At 50.2% G+C, this 23,664-nt stretch overlaps 1 protein-coding gene across 15 annotated transcripts in view; it reads left to right on the forward strand.

Moving 5' to 3' along the window:
* The window catches only part of SLC37A1 (solute carrier family 37 member 1), an 82,017-nt gene that overhangs the window by 45,913 nt on the left and 12,440 nt on the right, over nucleotides 1–23,664 (forward strand). For 14 of the 15 annotated variants that reach the window (XM_009202199.4, XM_003895443.4, XM_021935468.2 and 11 more), the window contains 9 exons: nucleotides 1,873–1,910; nucleotides 8,949–9,029; nucleotides 13,837–13,968; nucleotides 17,261–17,351; nucleotides 19,015–19,077; nucleotides 19,899–19,984; nucleotides 20,986–21,034; nucleotides 22,140–22,213; nucleotides 23,537–23,615. In XM_009202199.4, coding sequence (XP_009200463.1) covers nucleotides 1,873–1,910; nucleotides 8,949–9,029; nucleotides 13,837–13,968; nucleotides 17,261–17,351; nucleotides 19,015–19,077; nucleotides 19,899–19,984; nucleotides 20,986–21,034; nucleotides 22,140–22,213; nucleotides 23,537–23,615 — 693 coding nt within the window. The other variant, XM_021935473.2, reaches the window with a different exon arrangement.

Raw genomic sequence — 23,664 nt, forward strand, 5'->3', positions numbered from 1 at the left:
CGCTGGGTCCTCTCTGGCCACAGGCCCGCTCACCTACAGGAGGGCTGCATGCTTCATCTCTAGCCAAACAAAACCAAGCTACCAGAACCTCGTGCCCAGGGAATCTGTCTGACACTCTTTCCCCTCGTGCCTGGGAGGTACACTGTGTCTGAATGATGAGACCCAGCTGTGACAACAGTGGCTGGATGCTGAGTCTGAGAACGGGAGCTCTTTGCAGATAGGGAGAAAACATCAAGCACCCCTTGGTTTGTTTCTGCCCCTCCTGGTCCCGAATCACCGACCCTGGGTAGGTACTAAAGGCATCAGACGCGCCATTCTTGCGATCAACAGAGGATATGGCTTTCTCTGCTACGCCTTCACTCCTGTCTCCTGCCCAGGGTGAGCCCCAAAGGACAGGGCATCCCCTGCTCCCTTCTCAGGCCTCTCTAAGTCTCCTTTATGAAGCTGTTCTCAGATGTGTCCCAGCCAAGGGACATGTGTGCTCAAGTCTCTCAAGGTGAAAGTCCTGGAAGAGCCATATCAGGGGGACCCCCTGGCTTGCCCCTGGGGGCATCACACTGTGAGTGGATACAAATGGGGTGAGTTGGCTGATGTCCTTTAAATTGGTGACCACACATCACAGGTGGACCATTGGAACTGCCCAGCATGCCGACCACGTGTCCTTGGTCAGTGGCCTCGCCCTGTGGGCTGTGCCCAGGACAGGAGGGCAGCATACCCCGCAGCCAGCCGCGGACCTCTGGGTGCAGACCCACCTGGCCCTATGGCATGGGCGGGGCCTCGAGGCCAGCAGGAGTGTGCTCGGCGGCTGCATGCCTCTCCATGACGTCCCCCTGTGTTGTGTGGGAATGGACTTGGCCGTGGGAAGCCTGCAGCCCTGGAGCTCAGTTCGGGTTGCAAGCCAGTAACCAGTTTCATCCAAGGTGATAAAGGTGCTGGGTAGTCAGGGGGGCTGCAGAGATGGAGCGAGAAGCAGTAGGGCTGGTTTCCCGTGGCACCTAGAGCCCTGGGGTCTGACTCTGGGTTCCCACCTTGCTCAGGGCAGGTCGCTGGCGTCTGTGAAGGACAAGCTGAAGCCTCACTTCTGGTTCTGTTCCTTTTCAAGTTTCCTCCCTTCCTGGTGTTGACATAAAGATGTTTGTTCCGTATCAAGATAGATGTTTTATCTCCACTCATTTTTATTTCTAATGAATTTCATAACATGAAGTACCTCATTACAGACATTCTTCCAGCCTCGCTCTCCTGCTGTGCTTTTCCTGGCTTTGCTTTCCTTCTGGGGCTTGTCCACACGGCGTCTGCATGCTCTGCTTGTGATTATTGGCCACGCTGGGAAGTATTTTCCATATTTAAAGTAGTGTTCATGTTCACAGTGTTGGCATTGGCTGGCGGTGATCTGCCGTACCCACCTTGCACACAAGTGGGCTGCCAGGCCGGGTGACTGGGGACAGGCAGGGCATGTGTGGGGTCGCTGGTGGGCCAGCCAAGCTGTGCCCTTGCCCTCACCTGCCATGCTATGGCAATGGCTTTTTTCTGAAATGAATGCCAATTTAGTAAAGGTATCAGATGGCATCTTGTGTTTTATTAAATTTTATTGTGTATATTTAAGGTATATAACATGGTGTTACAGATACATAGAGATAGTAAAAAGGTTACTAGTAAAGCGAAGCAAGTTAACATAGCCATCGCAACTCACAGCTGTCCGCTCTTGTTTTTGTGGCACGAGCAGCTCAAATCCACTCATTTAACGTGAATCCCACATACGGTCCAGTTTCACCACCGGTGCTCCCGTGTTGCCCTGCCCTGGGGTCCCGTAGCTTACTTGGCATTGCCATGGTGGTGGACCTGCTCAGCCTGGACTCATGTTTACTCTTTCAGATCCGAAGGACGTCAGATGCTCCTCCACCCTGCTGACGGTAAGGACCCTATTTTCTTGTCCTCTTCTAGAACAGTGTGCAGTTCGCCAAGTGTTCTGACCACTTCCCCAGCCTGCTCCTGCCTTTGTGGTGTCAGACAGAAACACACAGGGTAGACAGAAGTCCCACCCTCAAAATATTGGCAGTTCTAGGAATAGAGAATACTCTGTTCTGGGCTTTGCTGATAATAACCTTATCAACAAAACCCAGACAAGAGGTTCGATGCCGTCCAGATGGAGGGCTTCATGCTAAGGGAAACCAAAGGCTGGGTCCTGGCCAGGCCTCCTGAGGGGTGGAGACCTCCTGGTTTCCCCGGGGGCCTCAGCGTGACTGAGGAAAAATGCATGTGTCAGCTGGCTGCCATCACTTAAGTTGGTGGCTACACATCTCAGGTGGCTGAGAGGTCTGCCCAGCACGCCATTCCTTCCCTTCTATACCCTTGCCCAGCTCAGCCAGCGTAGGCCCTGCAGGCAAGATTGCTAATCGTGTCAGCTGCCGTGGACGAGCCCTGCCCTAGCTGCCTCTGCCCACGGCCAGTCACCACTGGCCACTTTCCCACCTGGCTAAGGCCAGCCCTCCCATGGTACCAGTCCCCTCCCTCTCATGGCCCAGGACTTGTCTCCTGCAGACACACCCCCTGCCCCAAATATCATTCCCGGCACACTCATGTAGTACTGATGGCTGTCTTGGAAGGAAGCCCCTCTGGCTCTCATGCCTGCTCCCAGCTGCCCCACTCCCCATCTCCACTGGCATGACACCCCTCCTCTCTGCAGGCCACCGCCACCCCATGGTAACAGCCCATCCAGGTCCCAGCAACATCACCTGGCCACATGGGGAGGTCAGCTCTCCGGCCTCACCCTGCTGGACCTGTCACCTGCATCTGACCTGATGCTTCCCTCCCTCTGGGAAAGGCTCCCCTCCCAGGGCTAACATGCTAGTCACATCTGTGCCAAGTGTCAGACCCCAGATGTGGGGGTGCCCCCAGGCTGCTTCATGGCCTCCTCTCTCCTTGTCTGCCCACTCACTGCAGGAGAGTGCGCCCAGGCTTTTTAGTGCCCCCAGGTGCGTTGATGTCGAGTCCCCATGCTGTCCCCAGAGTGACCCCTCCCCTGAACTCCACAATCTGAGATTTCACCGCCACTCAACCTTCCCACGGAGATGTCTGGGTGTCCTTCAGACAACACGACCAGAGATCTCTTGATTTTACCCCTGAACACACCGATCCCCCAGCATCCCCCGTCTCAGTCAGGAAGCTGCTGTCCACCCTGTGGACAGGCCAGACCCGAGAAGCCAGCCCAATGCCCCTTCAGCCCCGCACCCCATCCTTGGCCATGTTCTGTCAGTTCTGCTCTGTGAGGGGGTGTGGAATGGAAACACACTCACCTCCTCCACCTCTACCACCCTGGTCCCCATCACCACCGTCAGCTCTCCCCCGAGCCACTGCTCATCACACCCTGGTCCCCATCACCACCGTCAGCTCTCCCCTGAGCCACTGCTCATCACACCCTGGTCCCCGTCTCCACCGTCAGCTCTCCTCCGAGCCACTGCTCATCAGCTTCCTAGAACGATGCACTTTGCTCCCCAGAATCTCTTCTTCACACCTCACTTGCAGAGACTGTCTTGAAACAGACGTCAGAGCACATCAGCCCCTGCATAACACAGTCCAGTGGCTCCATGTCACCCCATGTGAAATCCTCACCAGTTCATCTGGTCGATCTCTGTCACCCTCACAGAAAGGTGTGAGCCCCTCCGGCCTGGATCATCTCTGGGTCCCGGCGCCCAGAGCGCCACCGGGCCTCGTGCAGGAGAGGGAGCCAGAGTCCTCTTTCTGTCTTTTAATACATCGGGCTCCTGGGTATGATCCATACGGAAAGAAGGGTTCTGATACTTGATGACAAAAACAAAGAAACAAAATGAAAGTTGCAAACCAGTGCCTTCAGGAAGGTCAAACACCATATGATGTTTTTAAAACTATAGTTGATATTTTAAAATGTTTTTAAAAGCCGTGTTCCTGCCACGAGCATGAATTTCAATTTCCAAGCTTGTACAGTTGTGCTGTGAAGTAGCTTAAAGCTGCCTGGATCACCCATCTCGAGACTGGGGAGAACTTCGGCGCACACCTTCCGCCCTGGAACATCTTCTGCCCTCTAAGAAGAGCTTTTCCCACCAGGGGCAGCCAGGCCTGAGGATAGGAAGCAGGCGTGCAGGGGGTTTGGGGGAGGGCGGGTCTTCCTCACACACAGCTTTTAGGAATATGAGAACGCATCTAAGCGAGAGGCCTTGCTTCTGCTCCTTGTACGTACGAGTTTGGGGCTGAAGCCTGTGTTTCATTCTCCCCGTTCAAATCCTCTCCAAGCAGTTCACTGAGATCTAAGTGAGGGGCTCTGCTTCTGCTCTTTTGTGTGTGTGAGTTTGGGGCTGAAGCCTGTGTTTCATTCTTTTTGTTCAAATCCTCTCCGAGCAGTTCACTGAGATCCCATGGTGCCCAGGTGTCCCCGACGTGCCATGGGGCAGGTGGTCCAGAGAAACAGCTTCTCGTCCCCTTTCCTCTCCGTGTTGGCTGGTCGCAGAGGGAGAGATGACTGATATCTGGGGATATTTCATCAGCTTCTGCCAACAGCCCCAAAGTTCTTTTTCCTGCAGGAATGTTACCTGCTCTGTGCAGAACACTGACAAGACCCTTGTCACAGGCCTTCCCGAGGGAGCTGAGGGCAGTTTGGCCAATGTCCCAATAGCTGCTGTCCTTCTGTAGTATCTTCCCTTTATCACATATGGGCGCAAAATGCATTTGTAAGAGATTTCAGATATGCTGACTTGTTCTGGGAAGTTCCCATGTGGAAGTGTTATTTTTAGGATAAAGTTCTAATTTTTTCCAATATTTCAAAGTTTTTGTTATGGAGACTTTAAACATATAAAAAGGTAAAAATAACAGTATAATGAACCCCTCTGTACCCCATCACCCAGGTTTCCAACAGTTGGCCAATCTGATTCAAACGCTCCTTCTAATACTGCCCCTTCCCACCTCCTGCTGATGTATTTTGCAAACAAATAGCAATCATCTTAATATTTTGTCTCTGACTACTTCAGTATGTTTCCAAAATATAAGGACCCTTTTATGTGAAACAAAATGTGATATACCATTATCACACTTAAAAACCAATGGCAAAGAATAGAAAAATAGTAGAAAAAAAATCAATGAAACCGAAAGTTGGTTCTTTGGAAAGATCAACAAAATTGATCATTCTGCACCTAGACTGAGCAATAATAAAGGAAGACTCAAATAACCAAAATCAGGACCAGGAAAGGTGGCATTTCTGCCACCTTTACCAAAATAAAATAGATTATGAGGGAACTATATGCCAACAAATTAGAAAACTTAGAATAAATAGAAAAATTCATAGAAGGACAGAAACTACCAAAACTGACTCGAGAGAGAGGAAATCTGAATAGATCTAAAACAAGTAAAGAAGTTGAATTGTTAATTTTAAAATTTCACTCAAAGAAAAGCCCAGGACCAGATGGCTTTACTAGTAAATTCTGCCAAACGTTGAAAGAAGAGTTAATACTAATTGCTCACAAACTTTTTCAAAAAATAAAAGTAGGGGGAAACTTCCTAATTCATTCTATGAGGTATTATCGTAATAACAAAAGACTAAAACCTCTTAAGAAAACTGTACACCAGTATCTTTTATGAGTGTAGATGCAAAACTCAATACCAGCAACCTGAATTCAGCCACCTACAAAAGGATTATATACCATGATCAAGTGGGATTTATCCCAGGAATACACAGTTGGTTTAACAGGTAATGTTAATGTAATACTCCATATGAATGGATAAAGGACAAAAGCTGCATGATCATCTCAGTATAAGCAGGAAAAACATTGGACAAAACCCAACACCCTTTCATGTGAAAACACTCAACAAACTAGGAACAGAAAGCAACTTCCCGAACCTGACAAAAGGCATCTAATGAAACCCACACCCCGGAGCTTAATGGTGAAGCGGGTGCTTTCCCCCGAGATCAGGAGCAAGACGAGGAGGCCTGCTCTTGCCACTTCTATTTACCATCGTACTGCAAGCAGGACAGTTAGACGAGAAAAGGATAAACGGCATGCAGATTGGACAAGAAGTAAGGCTACTTCTCTTTGCAGATGACGTGATCTTTTATACAGAAAATCATAAGGAGTCCTCAAAAAAAATGGTTAGAGTGAATTAACAAGTTAGCAAGGTTGCAGGAAACAAGACCAGTATACAAAAATCAGTTATATTTCTATAAACTAGCAATCAACAATCCAAAGATGAAACTAAGGCCATTTCATTTACAATAGCATCAAAAAACATGATGCTAAGCAGAAGAAGCTAGTCACAAAAGGTCACATATTATATGATTTCATTCATACGAAATGTCCAGAATAGGCAAACCTAGAGACAGAAAGCAGATGAGTGGTTGTCAGGCACTAGGGTGGAAAGAAAGGGAGGATGACTGCTAATGGGTATGGGGTTTTTTGAAGGTGATGAAAATGTTCTCAGATTTTAGTGATGGTTGCAAAACTCTGAATTAAAAACAACTGAATTGTGAACATTAAATAAGTGAATGGTACAGTATGTGAATTCTGTCTCAACAATGCTATTATAAATTTTTTAAATCTATAATCCTTTCTGTTATCACACAACTACTCAGTGGTCAGATCTGCTGATTGTCTCATAAATGATTTTGCACTGTGTTTAAGCAAGGCCTAGGCAAGGTCCACTTCTTGTGATTGGTGAATTTAATATACCTCTTAAACCTCTTCTAATTTATGAGACCTCAATGTTTGGTTTTTTGGTTTAGTGTTATTTTCCTTTGAATTATTTTTGTCAAAATAAAAAATGGTCATTTTTTTCTGCCAAGTTTCCCACATTTGAGGCTTTGCTGACCTTGTGCCTGGGGTGTGTTTCACATTTCCCTCTATCCCCTGTATCTCCTGTAAACTGGAAACCTTGATCGGATCCAGATTTGATTTTTCTAATTAGTTTTTGTTTCAAATGAATCACAATTAATATGAAAGAGAGTATTCAATCCTTTACCATTTGCCTTGAGTCTGAGGGTGCTAATAAGAATGTGTCTCTTTATGCTTCTGCCCTGTGCTATTGAAGAGCCATAGGGACTTGTTCTTTTGATTTATATTTGATTTCTAGGTTACTTAGGTTTAGAATATCTATTTTGTGCCCTAATCTAGGACCTCATTGGGTCCAAAACCCTGTATCAGTTGTGCCAAAATTAATGCTTTTTATTAATATCTTCATATTAGTTGGGGTTATGTTCAGCAGCAAGCAATAGAAAAGCCCACAGGCAGTGACTAAAACAAGATTGGAAAGTATTTCCCTACTCTATTCAAGAAATCTAGAGCGAGCCAGCCCAGGATGGTGTGGGGTGTGTGTGTTCAGTGTCAGGGACACAGATACCTCTTGTCTTTTCGTTCTTCCCCTGTGCATGGCTTCATGCCAAAGGTGATATATTCCAACCAGTTAGAATAGTGCCTGGCACAAAGTTGATGCTTAATAATTATTTGCTGAATGAATGAGTGAATGATTGGTCAGTGGCTGCTGGAGCTCTAGCCATTACATCTGTATTCCAGCCAGCAGGAAGGAGGGAAAGGAAATTAGGGACAGGCCCCCTTCCCTTTCAGGAGACTTCCTAGCATTTCCTAACATTATTTCTGCTTAGCTGACCACATCAAACTGAAAAGGAATTGTAAGATAGGCTTTGCCTGAGCACCCACGTTCCCGGCTGAAAAGCAGAAAGAAGAGGGCCCAGGTAATGCTGGCGGCCTCTGCATACTGTGGGGGGCCCAAATGCTGGGGAGCAGGAGCCCATCTCTGCTTCTGCCTGGAACGGTCGGAGGATGAACCGGCCAGATCATCACCCCTAGCCTGGCAGGCTTTGCACTCCATCTGAGCACAAAACAAACGTATTTTTAAAGATAGTTTGTTACATTTTCAGGTAATAAAATCAGTAGTTTTTCTTAACCTTCAGAAACCTTTTCAGGGGAAATGCCTCGAAATGTAAAGGGTGGGATCTCACTGTGCATCTGAACGAAGTTTAACCCATGCTCTGTCTTCCCCGTGTTTCCCGCCGTTTGGAGGCCTCGCAGACCTCTACTTGCAGATCTCACAGGTGGCGTGCGAGCCTGGTGGTTTTTTCTCCTCAAATGGATCCAGCACCAGTGCCAGAAACCTAAATCGCCTGGGCCTCTCTAAGCCTGAGAAATTGTGTTGTTATGATTTATACTAGAGTGAATGAATAACATCTTTCTAAGTACAGACTAATTCCTTATTTTAAAGGAAGTTTGCTTAGACTATTTCTTAAAGAAAATGAAATTTTACCATTAGAGAATTTCAACAATTATTTTTATACCATTAATTATCTTCAAAAGGGGTTCTACATAGAGCCCTAAAGAAATAATGATTAGGAAATGGTACGTTTATTCTAGTGCCCAAGAAACTGCCTTCATTTCTTCACTTTTCACTTGGTAACAGGAGATAATTCGGAAATGATTTTGAGGTTTGGCGCTCTCAGCGCAGTCCTTCCACATCCCTACCCCCTAGCGGCAGGTGCGCATTCTGGGGCTGTTGAGCGCGTTCTGGGCTTCCACACTCTCCTCCCGTAGGGAGGGTTTTCTTCCTGCAGAAGCAATCGGCTGGCCTAGGGAGGGCAGGTGTTCCTCACATGTTAAACGGAAAGATGGTTCTGTGCCTTTTCATTTCAAAACCGTTGAAACAATTTCACAGCCATTAAGAAAAGTTAATGGATATTTTTACATTTGGTTACACCTCTGTCTTAGCCCTTTCTTCAAGAGAGGATTTGATTTTCACATTCTATTATCTGAGAGTCTGGAGTGTTGAGACCAACCATTACTCTGTTTAAATCAGTTGTCTTATGTCCTCTTGGTAGCTTTTTTGGGACAATAGTAAGTATCCTTGCTACAGTAAAGCCAGGTTTAATTTCTAGCTGTTGAATCAGTATTGCTCTAATGAAACTTTTTTTTTTTCCCCAGCACTCAAAAGGCTCTGAGAATGGTACAAACAGATTGAGACTCCAGAAGCAAATCTTGAAGACCGAAAAGAACAGGCCTCTGGTAAGTCACACACACTTCCTAGAATGTCGGAGCTGCAGGAAAACTCCTTTGAGCCTCGTCAGCTCTCTCTGTCCCTCTGCCTATGTGACGTGTGTCACAAACATCCAGGTCTTAAAAAAATTAGGTCTCATTGAATTTCTTCAGTAAAATTTGAGTTTGCCCTTATTGGCTTTCTTTGGATTTTACACTTAACCAATTCATTCATTCAGCAGCTCCGCAGCTTTCAATGTCCCAGGCACTATTCCAGGTGTGGGGGGTAGTGCTGGTGCAGACGGAAAGCAAGCAGAGACATCCCCCAAGCGGTGCCAAGTACAAGGAAGACAGACTGAGCAGGCTCTATTTTCAGTGGGCCTTGGGGTAGGCTTCCCTAGGCAGACAGTGTTGGAACAGAGCTGTGAGAGACTGGAGGGAGAGTCTGCAGGTGCCTGAGCACAGAGGGTGTCAGGGTGAGGGGCACATGGTGGGTTGGCCACATGAGGTGCACACAGAAAACTGACATTATGCGACCAAGAAAAGGTAAAGGAGAAGCAGGTAACAGAAAGAGGCATCTCCCCTTCCCCCGTGTCACAGATGAGGAATTCGGGACACAGAAATGCTAAGTTAATCTGCCTTGTCATCTGCAGTGGGGAGCCCTCAGTGCAGGCTCTGCCACCGCTGGCACCTGAGCCTCCTGTCCCCTACCCTTCCCATCCTCGATCCTCGTAGAAGCTCCTCACATTGCTGCTGCTTAGCTGACCACACCAAGACACAGCAGGCATTTTAAATTTGAGTTTAATCATTGAAGTTATAAGCTGTTCTCTTTCTAAATCAGGGTTTTTGTTTTGGTTTGGTTTGGTTTGGTTTGGTTTTTTGTTTTGTTTTGAGACAAGGTCTTACTCTGTCACCCAGTCTGGAGTGCAGTGGCACGATCTCAGCTCACTGCAACCTCCGCCTCCTGGGTTCAAGCGATTCTCCTGCCTCAGCCTCCCGAGTAGCTGGGATTACAGGCACCCACCACTACCTCTGGCTGAATTTTATATTTTTTAGTAGAGACAGGGTTTCACCATGTTGGCCAGGCTGATCTTGAACTCCTGACCTCAGGTGATCCACCCACCTCGGCCTCCCAAAGTGCTGGGATTACAGGCGTGAGCCACCATGCCCGGCCTCTAAATCAGGTTTAACCTTCTACAGACACAGGGCCTCCTCTGGGAGAGGGCCCCCTCCGGCATGTGTGAGGGGCTGCTCTCCCTACCTTTTAAATCAAATGGCTTAAAGGATTAATGTACTAAACATGCGTCTCACTTTTTTATTGACTGGGGAAATTTATTTGTGGTGGCTGAAATATTAGAAAAGGGAAAAATTATGTCTCATGCATCTGGGTTCTTGGATTTTAAGGAGATCGCAGGCAGTGACTAATTTAACCAAAATGCTTTAAAATCTGTACTACTGAATTCACATTTAAACAAATCATGTCCCAATCAGTGTCCAAAAGACTGTGGCCCCTCTCTGATGATACTGAAGCCGGCCACCTGCTCTGAATCAAGACCACAGGCCCTTTCTTCTGGTGCAGTAACTGACCCATAAAACTAGCCCTGGCTTCTGAGTATAGCTTCTCTCTTTCCTTTTCCGGCCCTTCTAAGAAAGGCTGTTTACGAACTTGCTGTCAAGGAGCCAGTTACGTAAGTAAAGGCACTGGCAGGCCTTGTTTCAGGCTGAGGGTGATGCTTCAGATGACCACGACCGGGCGCGTGCTGGCCGCGCTTACATGGCGCCCCCTTTCGGCAGGCCTGCCGTTGCATTTGGGTCAGGGTCAGCTGGGAGTGTGCCCCGTGAGTTTGGCTGGACACCCTGGATGTCCCCTTTCCCAGAGTGACCACTGGGCCCCTGACCTCCACTCCTTTTCAGACAACTGCTAAATTATGTCACATGGCAGGCACTTTCTCCGTGGCCTCGTGAAGAGACGTGTAAAGAAAGCTGCGGGGTGGGGAGCAAATGTGGGAAAGAGAACGAGGCTCTGCTGTCACTTGGCCACGTGGCGAGCCCACAAGTCCCCGTGGGCATTTTAGAGGATTGTTTTGGGGACAGTCGCACTTGCCGTCCCTGTAGTCACTTGTCACTTTTCCTCCTTGACGTCTCTGAGGATCCTTCTGATTGACTGTGGCTCAAGAACTGTTGGGCCCACCAAACACAGCATGAGTGCGGAGTGGGTATTTGGAGGTTGAATGTGACTCCGCCATGCACTTTGCACGCCAAGTGGGGATTCCACAAATCTCTCTGCGATGGCCTTTCCTAAGGGAAGCTGCAGACAGCATCGGGTAGCGGGGTGAGCTTAGCATTTTTGGATAGAGCGGTCATTATTACACAGTCCCCCCACGTGCATCTGTGTGGATTTTTGTTGTGCATGTGTGTGCGTGTGTGTGTGTGTTTTAGTAGAGGGAGCCCTTTTCTCTTTGAAAGTGTAAGCCCTAAGCGTGGAGTGCACTGGCCACAGAAGCCCCCACACCCGCCGGGGGCTCCACAGATCCCATCTGGGGCTCTTGGGACACAGACTGGAAACTGCTTATTTAGAGGCAGAGGTGCCTCTTGGCCTCCAGCCTTGTCTTGGTCCACCGGTGGCTTCTTGTTTGCTATGTAAGGAGGAGGCAGCAGCAGCCCCCCTGTTTGTTTTGGAAAACCAGCCATGGCCCCACACTTTCTTTCCCATCTCCTCCAGAAGCAAACAACTGGGGCGTGGTGGCTTCGAGTCCTGTTTAAGATGAGTGGGTGTGAGCACAGGGCCTGTTCCCAGCAGAAACAGAGCCTTCTGTCTGTCTAGGGGGCTCCTTGCTGCTTAGATAAGGAGCAGAGGGTCTGTGTCTGTGGCTTTAAACCAGCCCAGCAAGTGGACCCTGGAGCACTTCACAAATCCTGCAAGGGCCGTGGGTGGCCCTTGGGCATCTGGGTCCTACCTGAGGCCAGGTAGATCTTCTGTGTCGACCTGCAGTCACTTCTCAGTGGGTCAGAGGGTGCGCTTCTCCTGCCTAAGCGGCCTCTTTCCATTTGACTTTTCTCCAGCTGGTTGCATTTCACCCACTGCTTAGCCTGTTTCCTACAGAACAGCCTGCGAAGTCCTGTAGCCCTCAACTTACTATGAGTGGAACTCGCCTGGGGCTGCCCCAGGGGCTGCTTCAGCTGGGCTGGGGGAATTCGGGGCTTCTCAAAGCCCCCCACAGAAGATTCCAGTGTTTAGCCACAGTAGAGCATTACTGATTCAGTTTCCTAAACTGGACGATTAGCAGAACTCATGAGAGAAAAGTTTATTCTGAAACTCAGTCGCCATTCTTTGTTTTCACATGCCGTGATGGAATTATCATCGGAAGCATGTTAGGCATTTGCACTCAGGCTTGTCATCTTCATTCCAGAGCACCTGACTATGTGGCCACATGTGAGTATCTTCATCAGAGACCCGCTGTCCATGCCAGAGTCCTAGCCGTGAAGCCGGGCTTCCTGGGGGACGTAGATACTGAGCTGCCCCCGAGGCCACCCGCTGGGTGCCCACACTGGGCTGCACTCAGTCCCACCTGCCACCCGGTTTCCAAATTTCTTTTTTCCACTGGAAGAAAATTATAAATATCAAGGGACAGGGGAATGTGGAATACATTACCATTTTCTTTCTTTTTTTTTTTTAATTAAACTACATTTTTAGTCCAACTTAAAACAGGTTATAGTGAGATAAGTACCACAAGGCTGTTTGATTTTGTGAAAGGTCTGAGATACATAGAAGCATTTCTTTGTAAGACCTTGAACCTCATAGTTCATTCATGAAGAACATTTTTATTTTATTTTCATTCTTTTTTGAGACAGGGTCTTGCCCAGGCTGAAGTACAGCCCCACAATCACAGCTTACTGCAGCCTCAACCTCCTGGGCTCAAGTGATCCTCCTGCCTCAGCCTCCAGAGCAGTTAGGACTATAAGCGCATACCACCACATTCCACTATTTTTTTTTCCCTAGAGATGAGGTCTTATGTGTGGCCCAGGCTAACATTATTTTTATGTTATCCTTGCTCTGACTTGAAATCCCACTGTTGGTTGGGGATCACTCTTCTTTGCTTTAATGAATGTACACTTTGTCCTTTAGGAACATCTAGACGATCAGAATTCATAAGTATCAGAATAGGTGTATTTTAAAATAATGTTGGTGTATTTTAAAATAATGTTTCTGGTCATATATGGCCATTGTGAGCTCCTAAAAAATACACGATCATGTAAAGAATTTCTTATTAGCATTTTGATAAAAATTACACATAATTCTACCACTCAGTGACAAGCATTGTTGGCTTAGATTTTAGCTGCTTTCTTTCTAGAAATAGATCCTATAGTTGCCTAGTTATATATGTAGATATTTAAACATTATTTGAGGTTATAATGACATGCAGTTTTGAATGATGTGTTATTTAATGTGTCATAAGCATTTTCCTGTCATTAAAATCTCCCAACCTTTTTTTTTGCAAGATGTCATTTGTATGGATGTATTTGAATTTTCTAATTTTTCTCGATGTGACATCCATTTTACTTTATACGTATTTTTTTACTTTTCAAATTATTTTTTGCAAATAGATTCCTAGAATTTCTGGTTCCAAGGATGTGTGTACCTAGCTGTTCATGAAAATGCATGAATGCTAATCATTGTAACGCAGTGGCCACGTGGGAATGTCACCCAGGATGTCTCCAAGGCAGTGGAAGAGAGAGCCGCCAGGCACCCTCGTCATTAGGAAGCCTGGCCCCACTTCACCCAGACTGCCCGGCTGGTAACACCTTTCCCTTTTGTTCCCAATGGATTTGCCTCCAGGACCCCGAGATGCAGTGCCTGCTGCTCTCAGATGGGAAGGGCTCCATCCACCCGAACCACGTCGTCATTCTCCCCGGGGACAGCGGGAGTGGCACAGCCGCCATCAGCTTCACAGGAGCCTTGAAAATTCCAGTAAGTAACATGCCCAGGAGGAGTTTCAGCAGTTTCAGAAAGGGCTGCTGCGCTGGCTGTGGGAAGTCTGGTCAGTTGATGATTAAGCTTACAAAGAGATCTGTGGTTATGGAACCCGGGGATTCAAATCGCCGAAGCCGGACGCTGCACACTGGTAGCTTCAGGACTGAATATGTCTGCAGTGATACTTGGTTTGCCTCATACCATGTTGAAATTTTTTTTGAAATTCGTTTTCTTCATTTAGAAATTCAGAAGGTTCGTAGAAAAATGGGGCTCCCTGCCTTCACTGGAAAAACGGAAAGCCTGGCGCCCTGGGCCTGCCCCCACGTGACAGGTTGGGGAACTGAGGCCCTGACTACTGTGGTAGTCCCTGACTACCTGGCCCCTGTGGCCCTGCCCCTCCCTCCCCAGTACACTTGCCCTCCCACAGGCCTTGAGCGTGAGCCCATGGGAGGCACTGTCACTGAGTGCCGTGGCCTTCACAAGCCTGGCTGGATTCTGTTTCCCTTTCAAGTGCCTTTGGGCTGGGCACGGTGGCTCACGCCTGTCATCCCAGCACTTCGGGAGGCCGAGGCAGGCGGATCACCTGAGGTCGGGAATTCAAAACCAGGCTGGTCAACATGGCAAAACCCCGTATCTACTAAAAACACAAAAATTAGCCAGGCATGGTGACAGGCGCCTGTAATCCCAGCTACTTGGGAGGCTGAGACAGGAGAATCGCTTGAACCCAGGAGGCGGAGGTTGTGGTGAGCCAAGATCACACCACTGCACTCCAGCCTGGGCGACAGAGTAAGACTCTGTCTCAAAAAAAAAAAAAAAAAAAGGTGCCTTCAGTGCCTGATTGCCCGTGCGTGGTGAGCAGAGGATGCCAAGAGTGAGAGGGAGGATGCAGGGACCAAGGGAAGAACAAGCAGCACAGGCGGGAGAAACCTTGGAGTCAGAATCTGGACCGGGCTGGTCCTCGCTGGCACTGCTGGCCTTGCCTCCAGACTAGAAGGGCGCCACCGTGCCCCGCAGTGGGTGATCAGTCTTGAGGACGAGCTGACTTGGAGCAGATGAGCGGGACGGGCACGGTAAGGAGATTTCTTGCTGCTTTTTCAGTTTTTATTACATTCATGGACTCCCTCAGCAGAGAATCTAAGGAGCCGTGCGCAGGGTGTGGAGAGGCTGTGTTCTTCCGATGGGGGCAGAGAGCCGAGAGCAGGGGCACGGGAGGGAGACCAGACCCTGCCATGTGGGCTGGGCAGGCTGTCTGGGGGGGACTGTCCAGGCCGTGCCCTCCAGCACTGATAGCCAGAGCACTACGGAGCAGACACAGCTCTCACTTGCTGACACGACCTAGAGAAAGGCAGAGGGTCAGGGGCACAGGCCCGAGGTCCCTCAGCAGGTCAGGGCTGGAAGCACAAGCAGTGCAATCCAGACCTCAAAATCATATCACAGAAATTAAAGACTGGGGAGAACCTGGACTTCAGAACAGAAAGGATTCCAGTGCCCAGGAGAAACTGGGCCTGCAGAGGCAGACCCTGGGCCGGTGTTCAGCCAGAGGAGAACGTCCCAGCCCAGGCTGGACACCAGTTCATGGGGAAAGGGCTGTGCATGCCGGCCTGTGGAAGCTGCTAGGTTTAAGTCAAAAGATTTGTTTTTAATTGTGTCCTTAATAACAACTAGTGACCTTTTCTGCTATACCCTCCTCTGTAGCTACCCCCAAATACTTGTACTAAAGTAGGGTGCACACTAGTTATAAAAATACAGGTTTTTATATAGTGGAGCTATAGACAGTATGGGCTTCAGAGGCCCAACTCAAGCCTCCCCCTGCCACCACCAAGCTGAGTGTTCCCGGCAAGTGTGGCACACTGTGAGCCTCCATGTCCTCATCTGTCACATGGGCTCCATCCCTGGGGTAATACCGTACGTTGTTCTGAGGATGAAGTGAGGTCATTTAACGACTGCTAAGCACAATGCCAGGCCCGTGAAAGGCATACGGTAAATTACACGCACACATCCTCATCAATTGTGAAGACATCAACTCATTTCATTTTAGAATGATTTGGCGAGGTGGAGCGCTGGGTTCCCCCGGCCACCGTTTTGGTTGATTTTCAGTGCACAGACAGCCGGGGGATTCAGCACCAGTGTTACTGGATTTCTCACTCTGAATTTTCAGATGGCCTCTGGAATTTTTATCTCACAAGTGCCACCTCTTTCTGAAAGTAGACATAAAACAAACACAAACAGGCATTTGACAGAACCCACCACTCGATTTCCTCACTCGTACCTACGTGTCTCTCTTCGTTGTTTTCCCTGGTGCGGACTGGTTTGTAGTACTCACAGGCGGGATGCAGTAGCCTGTATGCCTGTGTGCTGACAGAATGGTCGGAATTGTTTGATCTGTGTGTTTCCAGATGGCTTTATAATTTACAGTGATTTCAGTTCCAGGGAAGAAGAAGGAGCCATTCAGTACTCAGTCCACTGCGCCCGGCTATACGAGAACTTCTTTAATAGCTAAGTTTTCCAGCCGATGTCGTATGAAAATCAAACCCGTACATGTTTTCATTGACTCTACTCTGATGTAAAGACACTGGGTTTTGATCCTAAAAGGTAGTCTCCATTGGCCGGGCGCGGTGGCTCAAGCCTGTAATCCCAGCACTTTGGGAGGCTGAGACGGGCGGATCACGAGGTCAGGAGATCGAGACCATCCTGGCTAACATGGTGAAACCCCGTCTCTACTAAAAAATACAAAAAACTAGCCGGGCGAGGTGGCGGGCGCCTGTAGTCCCAGCTACTCGGGAGGCTGAGGCAGGAGAATGGCGTAAACCCGGGAGGCGGAGCTTGCAGTGAGCTGAGATCCGGCCACTGCACTCCAGCCCAGGCAACAGAGGAAGACTCCGTCTCGTCTCAAAAAAAAAAAAAAAAAAAAAAGGTAGTCTCCATTTCAAAATTCAGAAATTTCATAGATAAATAGGGCTTTCTGTCTTCAATTGAAAAGCAGAAAATCTGGCCACACTGGGCCTGCACCCCATGTGACAGTAGAGTAGCTGCAGCTGTGGCCCCGCCCCTGTCAGGGGTCCTGCCCCTCCCTGGTGCATCTGCTGGGGTGAGTGCCCCACAGTTCCCGCATCCTCACTGCACCACACAGCAGTGCAGCACCCTCCCCACTACGTGTCTGGAGGTGCTAAAGCCAGACCAAAGACAGGATGTCTTTATGGGAGCGAAGTCATATTTAACTCTGTTGCATATTTACACACACCTGCTGGCTCCACATTTGGAGAAGACGCCCGACCGCTCTCTCTTTCAGGGCGTGATAGAGTTCTCGCTGTGTCTGCTGTTCGCCAAGCTGGTCAGCTACACTTTCCTCTTCTGGCTGCCCCTGTACATCACGAATGTGGGTGAGTGTCCGCTGCTAGAACACACTAAGTTCCGCACACTGACTGGGGTCTGGACTCTCTTCTATCTGCTGGTTTCTAGAGTCTTGGAAACACAAGGTCACGAAGGGTGATTTGAGAGGCACACTTTTGAATCAAGTACTATGATGAAACATAGGCTAAAAAGAATTCAGATATGCAAACTGTATTGCCATAATGGTCACCTTTATGGGGCTTAACGGTTGACATGTTCTATCCCAGCTAGGGCTACCAGTTCATGAGGTACTTCCTGCTCTGGGGCCGCCTGCGTTTAAATGTGGGCTACACTGAACTTTGGATCATAGCAGCCAGTGAGCAGAAGCAAGACCTCTGGGGACCTGAGAGAAGAATTCCCTGATACTCTGACCTGGAAATGGCTTCTGGGAGATAACTTCTCATTTTTGGCAGGGCCAACAGTTTGCTTTACGTTTCGGAAGCCCCGCGGTGGCTGCAGCTCTAGATTATGAGAAAACGTGCCAGTGAAATAGTAACATGCTCCCCCGTGTCATATGTGACCACAGGACAGACGAGGGGATGAAGAGTGCTTAAGGGAAGGGGCTATTGAGTGGGGAAACCAGAACACTGGCTGAGAGGAAGTGGGGATGGGCCAGGAGCACGTGGAGGGCTCTTCGCCCAGGGAGCCAGAGTGAGTGAGAGGAAGGAGAAGACAAGAAGACACCAGGCCGTCAGGAAGGGGCAGGATCCGGCGATGTCTCAAAGAGGAGGCCTTTGAGAATGGGGCAGGCCGAGGAGTGCAGACCACCTTTTCTGGGGATGCAGATCCCACCAGCGGAGAATGCTGGCAGCATGAGGCTGGAGGCTGAATACCCCAGGAGAGAAGTTGAGGAGGTGGTGTGGGGACTGTCCCACAGCCTAGCAGGGACAGGGCCTGCCCAAGGGCCAGTGAGTGGGGAGGCAGCAAGGAGCGCCCTCGGATCCTGAGGTTCTTTCCCTGCCTCGTGACCCCCGCCTCACTTCGGCCAGTGAGCTGCACACAGCCTGGGCCTTCTTTCTCCCTTCTTCCCCTGTGGTTGCAAAAGGGGCGACATTCTCAGGACTTGAGTCTTGAACTGCTGGCATTTCCAGTTTGTTTGAAAGAAGCAGTTTCCTGTCCATGCCATTGATGATTCGGAAAGGCCGGGTTTGACCCGCAGCCCCAGACGCCGCCCAGTCTCCTTTCTCACGCACGGCTGGCTCAGTCCACCTTAAAGCCCAGAACTTGTACAAAATCTAGTGGAGGGCACCCTGAGCTGGTGCTGGGAGGCCTCTGTGTCCTCATCTGCAGCTCTAAAGTCATGTGGTCAGACAGCACATGTGACAGGACGCTCAAGCATCCAGGCTCCTTCCACACCCCCACTTCTGTCCTGTGTTAATCTAGCTTCATGGCAGAGGGGCCCCTGGGGGGCCTCTGAACCAAAGGTGGGATAATTAGACTGAGCAGAGGAAAGCCACGGTTTTTGGTTAAGAGTATTTTCATCCTTTCTATGTTACTTGTTTTTTAAATCTGAGTTAACTGCTAATTGCTCCTTGGTGTCAATCAAGCTTATGGAACCGGAGTCTCGTGCATGGATCCTGTTCTGCCATGGTGTGTCACTGTGATGCATGAAAGAGATCCTCATTGTTTCACACTCCCTTGTCATTTTAATAGATCACCTTGATGCCAAGAAAGCTGGGGAGCTCTCCACCCTGTTTGACGTGGGCGGAATCTTTGGTGAGTTCATTAAGACCTGTTCTGCTGCAGCAATAATTTCACAAGGCACATGATCCCTGAGCTGATTCGCTGCTCAGAGGGAGCAGGGTTCCCCAAGGTCTCGTATCCCCTGAGTGGACCCAGCCCAGGAGGGTCAGGCCATCACCTGTCTTATGGTCTCCCCTCCCTCCCCAGGGCCCTGACTCTGCACTTGAACAGCTTCCCTCAGAAACAGCATGCCAGCTGGGCTCAGGGGCTCATGCCTGTTATCCCAGCACTGTGGGATGCCGAGTTGGGAGGATCACTTGAGCTCTTCTTGTTATGAAGACCAACCTGGGCAACATAACAAGACCCCTCTCTACAAAAAATAATAATAACTGGGCGTGGTGGCTCGAGTGTATGGTTCCAGCCTTGGGAGGCTGGGATGGGAGAATGGCTTGAGCCTAGGAGGTTGAGGCTGCAGTGAGCCATGATCATGCCATTGCACTCCAGCCTGGGTGACAGAGTGAGACCCCATCTCAAAACTAAAACAAACAAAAAAGCAGCAGCATGCCTCCTGGGCAGGTGACAGACTGCCCACCTTAGTACCTTGATAGGTAAAGGGGCTTCAAGACTGGTCTAAAACCTGAACTCACAGATGTCTCCTAGACTCTCACATCTGACCACAACCAGTGGAGGCCTGTGGGGAGGTCAGGCCTGTGAGAAGGCTGCCTGCCCGTGATGCATGGAGAGAGGGGCTTGAGAAAGGAGGAGGCCGTTCTCCGGGCTCCTGCAGTTCTGCTTCCTCCCCGTGGGCTCATGCCCTGGGACGTCAGCGCCTGAAGCCCGCCTCTCCATTGCAGGTGGGATCCTGGCAGGTGTGATCTCAGACCGACTGGAGAAGAGGGCCTCCACCTGCGGCCTGATGCTGCTGCTCGCAGCCCCCACGGTCAGCCCTGCTGCCTTCCCTGGGCCCCAAAGCCTGCAGACAGTTCTCCACTGTCCTCCCCACCAGCCAGCATCCTCTCCTATCTGTCCCATGCTCCACTTTCCTGACAAGCCCACTTCATTCCCTCTCGTGCCTCCTGTCCCCTGACCCCTCCCTCTGCACCTGCGGGCCTCCACCAGGCTCCCTCCCCCACATGCACAGCTGCTGCTGGTCCAGCATGGGCTGTGCGCAAGCTGCTCCTCGCTTTGGGGTGCCCCCTTGCCCCAGACAAGCTCCTGCCCATCCTTTGGGATCCGTGATACCTCCACCACCTCTTAGGCATCGTTGACCCCTCTCGTTGTGACACATGGTGCATAGTACTTTTCAAGCATTTCGTAGCTCCTGACCTTGGGCGGTGACATCCCCCTCTGTGCCCCAGTTCCCTGATCTGGAAAATGGGATGTCAGTAGCACCATCTTGACGTGGGTTAGAAACAATGCACATCCTTACTGTTTTTATCATCGTAACATTAGAGGTAACAGGCTTGTCAGTGGACGCTGTAGCTCTGCATGTCTGCCTCTCCAGTAACCCCAGAACAAGGGCTGACTTTCAGCCATCTTGGGGTCCTGGACATGGCCCAACACAGACCCTGAAAGAATGCTGAGTGAAGAAATGTCTGGGTGGGCCCCTTGCTGCCACCGGGGGTGGGAAGCCTAAGGACTTGGCAGTCAGACTCTCAAATCAGGAGCTCCGGAAGGCTGCCCTTGGCTGGGGATGTAGAGTGGGAGCACCCTGCAGATTTCCCCAGGTCGCCCAGAGTGCTTGGTCCAAAGCCCTCATGGTGGGGACAAGGCCCAATGCCTGAGACGGGAGGGGGCGTGGCGTCACTCTTTTTCAGGGGTTTCCACCCTTGGGATGGCTGCCTGAGAATCACCCGCCGGGCTTTTGAGAAGTAGGTTTCCAGCCATCTCGTGCTGCCTGCAGCCAGCCATAGCTTTGACCTTGTGTCTTGATGTCCACAGCTGTACATCTTCTCCACCATCAGCAAGATGGGGCTCGAGGCCACCATTGGTGAGTATGGAGGCCTTCCTGCTTTTCTTTCACATACGTTTTTAAAGTTCACACAACTGGCAAGATGAAATATTAACATCAACAGGTGCATTGAGTTGGTTTAACTGGAGCACATGGTGTGGCTAAAATTGTCCCGTGTCCTCCTTTGGGTGAAGCCATCTGGAGAGGCCAGGGTCTCCTCTCCCCAGTGCAAGGCTTGCCAGTCTGCGGGTTTCAGTGTGAGCCAGGAGAGTGCGAGCCTGGTCTGGGGCAGTGGCCCTGGGCGCTCAGTGGAGAAGCCAGAGGTGACCTTGAGGTCAGCCCCTCCTGAGGGCTCGGCGGGGCTGCAGCAGCCTGCGACCTGCAACCTGCACCCCTGGTGGTGAGAGCAACCCAGTCTAGCCCTTGGGCCACGTCAGGTAGCCAGGAACCTGGCAGTGTGACCTGAGCAGGGTCAGGCCAGGAGCCACGGCAAGTGGCCCCCCCAGCCACCTCCTCCCAGCTTTCCCAGCTGCCCTCCAGGAGTGGTTGCATAACCTTGGAGGACTATCTTGAACACCCTGTAGGCCATGCTATCAAATTATGCCTCCAGCACTTAAAAGTATGCTTTCTGTCCTAACGAGCCAGCAGTGGGGATGTGTGTGGTCCCCTTAAACATTATCCAAAAGGCACCTTGCCCCCAGGAGAGGAAGCGGAGTTTCCTGTGACCCCTCAGGCCAGAAGCTTCCTGACCTGAGTGTGAGCCTAGAGGAGAGTTTAGGAAGCGACGTGGTCCAGGGAGAGGGTGAGAGTCTGCCCTCAGCGAGCACCACAGCAGCTGTGGGTCACGAGAGGCAGGCCTTTCTGCCGAAGATGAAGCAGGGGCCAGCCCAGGCCCGGGGTCAGGCCCAGGGTCTGGCCTGTGCTCACTCCCTCGTGGCGGCAGCTGCTGCCCTTCAAGGGTGAATGAGCCTGAGTCCTAGGGAGGGTACGATATGCTTTAGCGCCTTACTAGACAAGTTTAGAGGAAGCTGTTTCTGCTGCACCCCCTCCCTGTGCTCCCGAGGCGCCCACCTCGGGCTGCTCCCATGCATGTGGGGCTCTCCAGAGGACACACTTCCATTCTCTGCCCCTCTGCCTCCCACAGCCATGCTGCTGCTCAGCGGAGCCCTGGTCAGTGGGCCCTACGCGCTCATCACCACCGCCGTCTCTGCCGACCTGGTGAGTGGAGCTGGGAGAGACGCTGGCCCTGTGGGCACCCCATTTGCCATTCATGACAAAAGTGGCCTCCATTACCGTTAGTAAAACCGTATTTGCAGAAGCACGTTTTTGGCAGCTCACCTACATCTGTGGTCTCCAGCCTTCCTGCACCTGCCCCCCTCCTCACGCTTCTAGAATCACGGGCAGGTTGGCTCGAAACTCACCGCTCAGCACAACAAAAGGCTCTTGGGCGCCATCCTCATGACTCAGGCACCTTTTCACTCCAAGGGGGCAGGGGAGGGGTCCTGTCCTGGAGACCTCTGCAGAGAGAGAGGGGCCGGGCCGGGAAGAGGTGCTGGGGGATTCGGCCCTCCTCATCCAGGTACCACGCCCCACCTTGGTCACCTTTGTGTTGGGCATGTCCTGAAACTGCCTGAGTGTGTGTGAGCATGCAGACTTGTGTCTGCATGGGCATGGAAAGTTCTGGAAGGATCCACATCAGACCATTAGCAGTGGTCGGCCTTCATGGGATAGAGGCAGAGGAGAGACTTTCACTTATTTTTTAGACTTCAAAATACACAGGTTCTGGATGATTTTCATATTGTGTGTTCTGTTCTTTATTTTATATACGTATTACATGCATATACAAGCATTTATTTTTTTGAACGCTGGTTCATTTTTATAGTTTTAGGCTTTCAGGCATTGTTTCCCCTGATCTTTTCCCCCTCCTATTGTCCTCAATTTGTGCTTTTTGCCCGTTATCTATGCAACATTTTCAAAACCGGAGCTCCTGGCGACTGCTCACCGAGGACCCGTGCCGGCCTTGGTTTCTCGGCTGTCCCCTCCTCCCTTCTTCCCCTGGCGTTTGCTATCAATCAGGTTGAATTTCAGGTCCTGCAGAGATGTCTGACAGGGGTCCCAGGAAGGCCCTGGCTGTTGAGGAATCCAGCAGACATGTGGACGGGGCTGGGAAGGAAGGCGGGTGCTGGGAAGGAAGGCCGGTGCAGCTCAGGGCAGGGGCGCGTGTCACACATCTTCACACCTCACGCTGGCTGCTCTGGGGCCTCAGGGAGGAGCAGGACTGTGCTGAACAAATGTTTTTTTATTTGAAGAGAATCCTAAGGTTCTTGTAACTGGAACGAAACATTTCTGATGATTTTTGACTCTTAAAAACCCTTGAAGTTTTAACTCTCCAAGGCAAACTTGGGGTGGAGTTTAAATAATGGGAAATACCTCACGCTGAGTTGTTCTGCAGAGCAGTTCGAGTAAATGGTCATACAGAGGCTTAGGTTTACTTCTCATGCTACGGAGACAAGCTCCACATCTGTTTTTCCTCTCTTCTAGGGGACTCATAAAAGTCTGAAAGGCAACGCACACGCCCTGTCCACCGTGACCGCCATCATCGACGGGACCGGCTCTGTAGGTGCGCAGACAGTTTTGGCTCTGGGAGGTTTGGTGTCTTAGTGGAAATC

Source organism: Papio anubis, chromosome 4 (assembly GCF_008728515.1).
Source record: "Papio anubis isolate 15944 chromosome 4, Panubis1.0, whole genome shotgun sequence".
NCBI classification, from domain to species: Eukaryota; Metazoa; Chordata; class Mammalia; order Primates; family Cercopithecidae; genus Papio; species Papio anubis.